This window comes from Propithecus coquereli, unplaced genomic scaffold (assembly GCF_000956105.1).
Source record: "Propithecus coquereli isolate 6110/MARCELLA unplaced genomic scaffold, Pcoq_1.0 Scaffold475, whole genome shotgun sequence".
NCBI classification, from domain to species: Eukaryota; Metazoa; Chordata; class Mammalia; order Primates; family Indriidae; genus Propithecus; species Propithecus coquereli.
The window spans coordinates 249,330-260,227 of record NW_012150563.1 but is presented as its reverse complement, the minus strand read 5'-3'; the positions used below and the strand labels follow the sequence as shown (position 1 = coordinate 260,227).

The following is a 10,898-nucleotide window of genomic DNA, read 5'->3' as shown; positions in this document are numbered from 1 at the left end:
GTTCATAGCAGCACAATTCACAATTGCAAAGATGTGGAAACAACCCAAGTGCCCATCAATACATGAGTGGATTAATAAAATGTGGTGTATGTATACCATGGAGTACTATTCAGTTATAAGAAACAATGGTGATCTAGCACCTCTTGTATACTCCTGGAGAGAGCTGGAACCCATTCTACTAAATGAAGTATCCCAAGAATAGAAAAATAGGCACCACATGTACTCACCAGCAATTTGGTTTCACTGATCAACACCTAAGTGCATCATATAAGAATAAAATTTATTGGGTGTTGGGCAGGTGGGAGGGGGGAGGAGGGGATGGGTATATGCATATATAACGAGTGCAATGCGCACCATCTGTGGGATGGACAAGTTTGAAGCTCTGACTTGGGGGGGGGAGGGGGGTGAGGGCAAAATATGTAACCCAAACATCTGTACTCCATAATATGCTGAAATAAAAAAAGAAAAAAAAAAGGAACAATAACAAGAACTGAAACCTATTTTAAGAGGATTTTTGTGTTGTTTTGGGGGCCATGAGGGAGCATTTTTCATTCCTGAAATAAACACAGAAAGAATTTCCCTGGGACACTGTTTCCTTTGCCAATGGTCTGGGTTGATGTGATGTGACCACTTGATTTTTTTTTTTTTATTTCAGCATATTATGGGGGTACAGATGTTTAGGTTACGTATGTTGCCCTTGCCCCCTCGCAAGTCCGAGTTTCAAATATGTCCATCCTTTGGGTGTGACCACTTGATTTTGATTTAGCAGGTGTCCCCTTCTTGCCTCTAAGTCCACGAGGGCCTCTGCCTTGGTTGTGGAGGAAAGAGCACCTTCCTTGATAGAAGAGTGTTAGTCATTTATTAAAGTTTGTATTAATATTATGGAAATTATCAACACATGGCCAATCTTATTTCATCTACTCTCAAGTTATTTTTTTCTTGATTTGTATTACGGAAATTTTTTCAATAATGATTTGCTTCAAAAGTCTTCAACTTAGGTTGCACATTAGAATCCCCTGGGGAGCTTTGAAAAATTCTGATGCCCGGGCCATATTCCATACCAATTAATTCGGTCTCTTTGAGGTGAGACCCAGGCATCAGCTTTTTTTAACACTCCCCCAGGAGACTCCCACGTGCAGCCAGGTTCTAGAACTAATGACCTTGCTACTTTATAGTGTGGTCTTGGAGTTTACTAGAAATGGAGAATCTCAAATTAGAATTTGCATTTTAATAAGTTTGTAAGGTCATCCTCTACACAATAAAGTCTGCGAGGCACTAATTGAGATGAAAGGGTGAGCAAAAACTTTCTGTAAAGGGCCAAACGATGAATATTTTAGGCTTTGTGGGCCATATGTTCTGTGTTACAATTTCTCAGCTCTGCCGGTATAGTGTGAATATAAACAATATGTAAATGAATAAACATGGGTGTGTTCCAATTAATATGTTACTGATAAAAAGAACTGGTTTGCCAACCCTTTATCATAGCAAATTGGTATATTTAGAAATAATTCATTTTAACAATAATTCAATTAAATAACTTTAGACAACAAAAGGCACACATGAGAAATAGTATGAATTAAGTAGAATATCTTTAATTTTATCTAAAATTAAAAAGATATTGTGAAATAGTGCATAGGGAGATGTAAATAATTCTACTTTTTTTTACATTTAGCTTTAAATGCTGACCACAAATTCAAAAGCAAATAATTTTGGTCTAGGTTAACCAATCCTGACTGTTCTCACAAATACAGCTAACAGGAAAAAAAGCTTGTCCAGGAAATGTATGCAAATACACATGCATGTGTAAAAGGTAGATGGTTTTTAACAAAACTGAGTGATTAATAAATCTGTTAGAAATGGACATAAATGCCCTGTGGAGAGTTAAAATTTTGTCACATGGAGTTCTTTAAAGACACATTATGAATATGATGCCTCGTGTGAAGACTAATTTGCATCTATGTCTTGTTTGGGCAGTTCTTACTGCCTCTGGAAGAATATTTTTGGGTAAGTCTTTTAACAACTGTGATATTATATTTTAAATATATCCAACAGTGTGCTGGTAAATGCTTAACAAGTGGCTCTCAAAAAAAAACTATGCATTTTATATATGTACGTATGTTTATTGTAAATTTTACTGACATAAAGAATGCGCAGCACACAGTTTACAAATACATAACAATCTTCACTGTAAATTCGATATAGTCAATAGATTCTCACAGAATGCTTCATTGCCTGTTTGCCAAACTTCTGTGTCCATAACCAATTACGGTTGTAGCTCAACCAAGATTTGACAAAAATCAGACTACAAATAAATGCTTGGTTACTATCTGACTCAGCAAAGAAGTCACTCACATCACTGACGAGCAAGTGTAGTGTCACCATCAATGTTAGTTGATATTTTTGCTTATACTAATGAGTAAGATGAAAATGAAACAATAAAAATATATGTCAGAACTTCACTCTTTGTCAATGATGTGAGCAACTTACAATATAACAAGCCCCGATTTGTAGCATTTGCTGATTTTTTGTTATAGATTCTTCTATCATGGCTAATCTTAAGCTAACAACACGATGTCACCGGACGTGGAGCTGGGAAGGCAGGGCAGTGGCGCACCATTCCATAGGGAGAAATGTAGAAAAAGAATCAGGAAGTGATAAGTTTTGAGTATTAAATTGCTCTTGTTTTTAATGTAAGTTATTTAATTGTAAATTTATGTAATTTGTTTGTTTTAATTGTCATGTTTAACAACTGGCTCACAAAACTCAAAATTTAACAACCAGCTTTTTGCTCCAACACTGCAAATATGGAAACAGTTTTCCTTTATTTCCCAAAGCTTTCCAAACTACTATTTTAAAAATACGACTTACTTGGAAGAAAACGTGAAGTGTTTAGCACTTACCAAGAAGAGGAGGCAGTGGAGGCAATGTAGGTAACTTAATGAGCCTCAAAAGTTTACCTCCCAGGACGGCACAATAGAATAGGATTATGATTCCAAAGAGGTTTCCTCCGGGAAGACATTCGCTGCCAGTAATTGACCAAACTACAGCCCACAGAAGAACAAGGATGGTAACTGAAATAAACCGGGAAAACTAGTTACTATCAACAAGTTATCATAGGCAGGTGCTGACATAATCTAAAAACAACTTTTTAAAACAAATATTGAACGCATATACAAATATTTATAATCATGTTTAATTTGTAAAGATCATCAGTAAAATGAACAACTGCACGATTACCAGCCACCTTAAAAAACAGATCTTCACCAGTACTTCTAACTCTGCCTGTGCGTTCCTCCCCAATCCATTCCGCAGCTCCCTTCATGCTGCCAGAAAGAAACATTATCTCGAATTTTTTTTTACCATTCCCTTATTTTTCTTTGTAATTTTACCACAAAAGTATCAGGATTTAACATTATAAAGAGAAACAATAGCTGTCTGCACCCTCTTCACAGGAACATGCGACTGCGTGAACTATAACCACATTCCAGTAGTTTAGTTCTTCTGCCTTGAATTAAACATTATTGTTTCTTCTTGCAGTCCATGTTTATTTAGAATTACCTACAAACCTTTTTTTTTTTTGATCATCATTCATTATGGCATCTTACGGCTATCATCTTTAGTAGGAGCATTTCTATTAGAATATGAAATATGTTGCCCTGTTTGAAAACTTGTATCCTCCAAACTTGTAAAGTAAAAATAGAAAGTCTCATGGGAAAAACAGAGTTGGGGCAGACCACTCAAAATGCAAAACTCGTGACCAAAGCAATGCTTGTTAACAAAAGCAATGCTAATAAAAGCACAGTCAAATCTCCACTGACGTCCTTTGCAGCCTTAAACCTGAAACCACATTTCCCACTTCAAGACGTAGATTCTCGAGGGCATGTGCTTTCAATAGAGAGCACAGGAATCTGATCCATATTGTAGCCCACTCCATTAATTAAAAAAAAAAAAAGTTTTTAAATGAAGGGAAAAGCGTTGGCATTTTTAAATCTATACTCTCAGCTGCTACATACACATGTGTAATTTCATCAGATTGCTTAATGTTGTGGAATGTTTAAGAGTCCTCGAAGGCCCTAAACCAGCTACTAACTGCATGAAAGGAAGGCGCTTACACAGGATTCCAGCTTTTACATGACTCTCACGTGAGGAAGGCTTTATCTTCCGTTGTAAGAAGCATATGCCTGATCCTTCTTGGGCGGGTGAGGGGTGGTTCAATCTGCTTTGCCTTCACTTGCTATTGCTTAATGATACAAAATATTAATGTGCCAGGAAAAATTGCACAAAAATGCAAACTTGACTTTGTACTGACACGGTTCCCCATTGATGTTGCATCCGAGCTGGTTCATGGTGTGGAAATAGTCTATCAGAGCCTGCTGTACTTCTCACAGGGATCTGTTGGTAGTAAATTCTTTGTTTTATTGTCTGGAATTACCTTTATTCTCATTCTTAAAAGATAGTTTTTCTATATATACCTCAGGTTTACCTCAAATTCTAGGTTGAGAGTTATTTTCTCTCTGTTCCTTGAAAATATTATTCCTTGGTTTTTCTGCCTCTCATTGCTGCTGTTGAGAAGTCTAATTTCAGCTTTTTAAAGGAATTCTTTTTGACTGTTGTAAAGATTTTTTTCTTGGTTTTCTGCAGTTTCAATATGATATGTTTAGGTGCGGCTTCCTTTTGTTTTGCTTAGGATTTATGAGGTTTCTTTTTTTAATCGGTTCTGGAACATTCTTAGCCTTTATTTCTTCAAATATTTCCTTTTCCCCATTTTCCCTATTCTCTGTTTCTATAACTACGATTAGGCAGTCAACTCCGTTTCCATGTTGCTAACCCTGGTTTTCTTACTTTTCACCTCTGTGTATACTGCATTGATTCTAGAGAACCGGTTCAGATCTATTTGCCACTTCGCCAATTCTCTTTTCACTTCATCTGTTGCTTAATCTATCCGTTGAGTTTTTAATTTCAATTACTTTACTATATCTTTCATTTCTTGAAATTTAAGATTCTTATTCAGATCTGTTCATTTTCTAAATATTACTTATTTCATACTCATACTGGCTACCTCCTCTTTAACTTCTTTATGTATATCAAAAATATTTTACATTCTATTTTCTGATGCCATACATTCCTGAAATCTCCGTTTTCTGTTTCCTTGCGCATGCTGTGACTTTTTAGTTTGCTTTTTGCAATAGTGAGCTCTTCCTTGGCACTGTATCTGTGGGCTTGTTGGAGCCTTAGATTGAATGCGAGTTTTCCTAGATAGGATTTGAATTTGCTCCTACCATGTGCTCAGAAGCTTGCAATCTGGAACCATCTGAAGATGTTAGATACATTTTCTGATTTTTTTCTGTGAAACTGGAGCACAAATCAGGATGCAATTATACATTTTTAGTGCAGATTCCGCCCCTGCCCCAGCCAGCTGCCACGGTTGAGAGAAATAGGTTTAGTGAGAGGCCCCATCTGCAGCACAAGTTCACCTCAATTTATCATCACATGGGGTTCCCACTTCATGTGGGTGAAAGAATGATCCTCCTGTCATCGTTCTCCCAGCTGGGGCGGCTCTCGCTTAGCTTGTGCCTCGGGGCTTTCCAAGTCAATCTCAAGTTCATCGGGTTTGGCAGAAACCTCCAGGGGGAAAGCCAGCTTGAGTGCTTATTCACCTCTCCCACTTTGTTTTTGGTGTCTAATGATTTCCTGCTTTTTGACAGATCAAAGGTACGCTTACAAATTTTTAAACTTTTTTGGATGTTTTCCTTTCTTTAAGTGACAGGATTGTTCATAAAGTTTTGTCTAGCACGTTGCTAGAGACTGAATTTGATGTCCCTTTTTCTAAACTGTCATAGAATCATTTCAGATTTTCTAGGCTTATGATACTATTGCAATGAAATAACTAAGGGGCCTTCAGTATTTTTCAGTTGGCTATAAGGGGTGAAATTGCCGTGCAATACTGGAGGCAGAATGGGAAAGTAGGATTTGCCAGCTACTAAATTCTACTTTATCATAGCATAAACCCAACTTTATAGTAAACTCAGCAAGGTAGAATTAAGAGTTTTCATTTTCCCATTTCAAAATCACTTTTTAAAAAATCTCTAACTCTCCTTTTCTTTCCCATACTTGAAATACAATTAAATACAGAGCAAATGTATAGTTATAAAGTTTCTCTAAATCACATTTAAATCAGTTAATAATTTATTCTCATGTATGATTTTGGAAAATCATATTTTCACAGGTAAGATTTACTTTTTAAGAAGAACACTTACATGAGCACAGGAAGGAATATAGGACAAAAGTAGTCTTATAAACCTCAGGAACAGAAGTACAGGAAAATAAATGATGAGGTGTTTATCTACCGTGAACCCCATTTTTCAGGTAGCTTTATGAACAATGATTATAAATTTTTTAAAAATAAGCCTCAAAATCATATCATTCATTATTACCCTTATATTAATCTGTATCTTTTATTGTAAGTATTTTAATTACAAATGTGCTATATTTGGAATGATAAAAGTTTTAAAAAATAATAAAAAGGACAGAATAGGTATTAAGTTTTTTGTTGCCTTATCATCTAGTATATATTTTGGAACCTGATTTTCTCTATGTATTCTAAATAAAGTTTGAGATTTTCCTCCACGCTAGTTCAAACTTTACTTGATTTCATTAAAAACTATCTAGAGTCTAAAGCATAACAATCTATGCTTGGCTTTCGTTGCCCCAGATGAAAGTGGTGAAAATCTCTTCCAGGGCTCACAAATGACATGTAACTATAAAAATTGAGTCTCATTTTTCAGTAAACATAACATCTGTGGGGGTCCATGTTTTTACTTCAATGATGCTATCATTCCTTGACAAAATTTTTGAAATTATCTTTAAATCTGACTTTATAGTAAGACCCAAAACTATGACACTATTGGAAGAAAACACTGGAAAAAAACTGTGTGACATTGGTCTGGGCAATGACCCCAAAAGTACAGGCAACAAAAACAAAAATAGACAAATGGGATTACATCAAACTAAAACGCTTCTGCACAGCAAAGGAAACAATCAACAAAGTGAAGAGACAATGTATAGAACAGGAGAAAATATATGCAAACCATATATCTTAAAAGGAGTTAATATCCAAAATATATATAAGAAACTCAAACAACTCAATACCAAGACAACAAATAACCTGATTAAAACATGGGCAAAGATAGCAATCTGTGCTTGAACAAGAAAAAAAAATTAAAAATAAATAGGCAAAGGACCTGAACAGACATTTCTCAAAAGAGAGGATATGAATGGCCAAAAAATATATGCAAAAATGTTCAACATTTTTTATGAGCAACATTCAAATTAAAACCACAGTGAGATATCACCTCACACCTGTTAGAATGGCTATTATCAAAAAGACAAAAGATAACAAGGGTTGGTGGGTATGTAGAGAAAAGGGAACCCTTACATGCTGTTGGTGGTAATATAAATTAGTACAGCCATTATGCAAAATAGTATGGAGGTTCTTCAAAAAATTAAAAATACAACTATTGTATAATTGAGCAATCCTAATACTGAGTATATAGCAAAAGGAAATTAAATCAGATCTCACTCCCATGTTTATGGCAGCACTATTCACAATAGCCAAGATATGGACTCAACCTAAGTGTCCACCAATGAATTAACAAAGAAAATGTGGTACATATACACAGTGGAATACTATTCAGCCATAAAAAAGAATAAAATCCTGTTATTTGCAACAACACGGATGAACCCGGAGGACATTATTATGCTAAGTGTGGTAAGTCAGGCACACAAAGGCAAATACTGTATGTTTTCACTCACATGTGGAATCTAAAGAAGTTGATCTCACAGAAATAGTGAATAGAACAATGGTTCCCAGAGACTGGGGATGAGAGGGGATGGGGTTATGGAGAAAGGATGGTCAAAGGGTACAAAGTTATAATTAAAGTGCAAGAATATGTTCAGTATCCTATTGCACGGTAGTTGACTATAGTCGACAGTATGGCATTTTGTATCTCAAAACAACTAGAAGAGATGATTTTCTATGTTCTTACCACAAAGAAATGATTAATGTTTGAGGTGATAGATATGCTAATTACTTTGATTTGATCATTACACAATGTATACATGTATTGAAACATCACATTCTACCCCAAAATATGTACAATTTTGTGTCAATTAGAAATTAAAATTAATTAATTAATTAAAAAGTGCTCATGGGCTGGGCATGGAGGCTCAGTCCTGTAATCCCAGCACTTTGGGAGGTCGAGGAAGGAGGATCGCTTGAGCTCAGGAGTTAGAGACAAGCCTAGGCAACAGTGAGATCCCATCGTTATAGAAAATTTTTAAAAATCCAGCCAGGTATGGTGGTGCATGCCTATAGTCCCAGCTATTTGGGAGGATTAGACAGGAAGACAACCTGCGCCCAGAAGTTTGAGGCTGTAGTGAGTTATGATGATGTCACTGCACTCTAGCCCAGGCAACAGAGCTAGACCCTGTCTCGCAACAACAAAAAAAAGAAAGTGAAAAATTGTGGCTAGATTCCAGGCATTTAAGGAATATCAGGGGCACAATGGTCAATGCCTTGACATGGTGCTACTCTCTGTAGACCTTATATTTGATATATATATATACATCACTCAAATATATAACCCAAATTTGGGTTGTTGGTCAAAGGATACAAAATTTCAGTTAGACAGGAGGAATAATTTCCAAAAATCTGTTGTACAACATGGTGACTAAATAATATGTTGTATTCTTTTTTCTTTTATTGGTATATAATATTTTACATATTTATACATTTTACATATGTATTTTTTACATGCACTGAATGTATAATGATCAAGTCAGGGTATCTGGGGATCTATCACCTTAAGTATTTATCATTTCCATGTGTTGGTTACACTTCAAATACTCTCTTCTAGCTACTTTGTGGTGTACAGTATATGGTTGCTAACTATATTCAACCCTAGTTTGCTATGGATCATTAGAACCGTGTTCTTGAAAAATGCTAAAAGAGTGGATATAAAGTGTTCTCACCACAACAATGATAACTATGTGAGGTAATGCATATGTTAATTGGCTAGAATTAGTCATTTCCCAATGTATATATACTTTATAACATCATGTTGTACATGGGAAATACATACTATTTTATCTGCCAATATAAAAATAAAATAAAACAAAAATTCTAAATCTCTCTTATAAAAAGGAATAATATCTTCTTAAAGAAAAAACAAATAGACTGGCACAGTGGCTCACACCTGTAATCCCAGCACTTTGGCAGGCCAAGGCCGGAGGCTCGTTTGAGGCCAGGAGTTCAAGCTGGGGGTGGTCATGTGCACCTTAGCCCCAGCCAGTACGGGAGGATCACTTGAGCCCAGGAGTTGGAGGTTGTAGCAAGCTATGATCACTCCACTGCACTCTAGTCTGGGCAACAGAGGAGACCTTGTCTCAAACTTAAAATTAAATTAAATTAAATTAAAACAAATTAAATTAGCTGAATTGCAAACCAACCACCTTACTTATAAAATGACAAGTTTTATTTGGAAGTATAAATGGTGCTGGGTTTGCTCAAATATTAGTTGCACGAATTCACAGTAATAACAACCAACAGTATGTAGTGCTTTCTATAGCCCTAAAGTAATCCTGTGAAATTAGTCAGATATAATAAAGGAAAAAGTCCTTGATCTCTGTTCCTTTCCCTTCCCACTGGCTTAAATGGTGGAGACCACAGTGATTCTGGAAGCTGGGTTGAAGATGGTAGACCCTATCAGCCTGGGCCCTTGAATGTGTAGAGCAGAGCCACCTACCATCGTGAATTGTGCACCTAGCAGTTTTTATGTGCAATTAAGTAAACTTCTTTTTGTCCTTTAAACCATATTAGTTAGAAATCTCTCATTAAAACATTTTCTTTACCCTCTCTTTCTGAATCCATCCCTACCATTTACATACCATTTGTTATTACTCTGTCCAGTAAACCATGAGGAGGGCAAGCCAATGTCTGTCTCAGTCTCTGTGAGTGATTTGATTCAGTTGGTGTTTCTTGTAGCTTTTTTTCACTGCTATTCAATAGGTTACTTCCCTCTGTTGGTTCTTTTCCATCTTCACCTTTGAGGTTCATAATTGTCTCCTCCTATATTTAAAGCAATTTTTAAAATCCTTAAAACTGTATATTTGTAACACTATTTAACAGTTACTGAGTCATCGCATTACAATTCAAATTTCCATACTAACATCAAGGATAATACTTTATAAGGAAAATGCAGAATTTTCTTATTAGCTATTCAGCTAGTGCTGGCAACAAGAACTATGTCAGGAGTATTTAGCACGGTCACTATTTTTAGTACAGGTTAAGCATCCCTAATCTGAAAATCCACAATCCAAAATGTTCCAAGATCTGAAACTTTTTGAGCAGCAACATGATACCACAAGTGGAACATTCCACACCAGACCTCATGTGACTGGTCAGAGTCAAAATGTAACTTTGTTTCATGTACAAAATTATTAAAAATATTGTATAAAATTATCTTCAGGCTACGTGTATAAGGTGTATATGAAACATAAATAAATGAATTTCACGTTTAGACTTGGGTCCCATCCCTAAGAGATCTCATTATGTATATGCAAATATTCCAAAATCCAAAAAAATCTGAAATCTGAAACACTTTGGATAAGGTACATTCGGATAAGGTACATTCGGATAAGGTACATTCGGATAAGGTACATTCCCAAGCATTTCGGATAAGGTACATTCAACCTGTAGTACGCTTGTGTGACATAAAATTTCATTATGTTTTGTAATACTGAGTTTAAAAATCAGCATATTTAACATACAATTCAGGACAATGGTTGGCACATACACCAAAGTGGTTCAGGAAAAGATAACTAACTGCGATTAAAACCAA

At 35.7% G+C, this 10,898-nt stretch overlaps 1 protein-coding gene across 1 annotated transcript in view; it reads right to left on the bottom strand.

Annotated features, from left to right (window-relative positions):
• Positions 1–10,898, bottom strand: part of SLC9B2 (solute carrier family 9, subfamily B (NHA2, cation proton antiporter 2), member 2) — a 60,673-nt gene that overhangs the window by 31,318 nt on the left and 18,457 nt on the right. Inside the window, exons 3-4 of the mRNA XM_012655377.1 lie at positions 9,946–10,126; positions 2,901–3,071 (exon numbers count right to left, since the gene is read on the bottom strand). Of these exons, the coding sequence (XP_012510831.1) occupies positions 2,901–3,071; positions 9,946–10,126 (352 nt within the window). The remainder of the gene's footprint in view (positions 1–2,900; positions 3,072–9,945; positions 10,127–10,898) is intronic.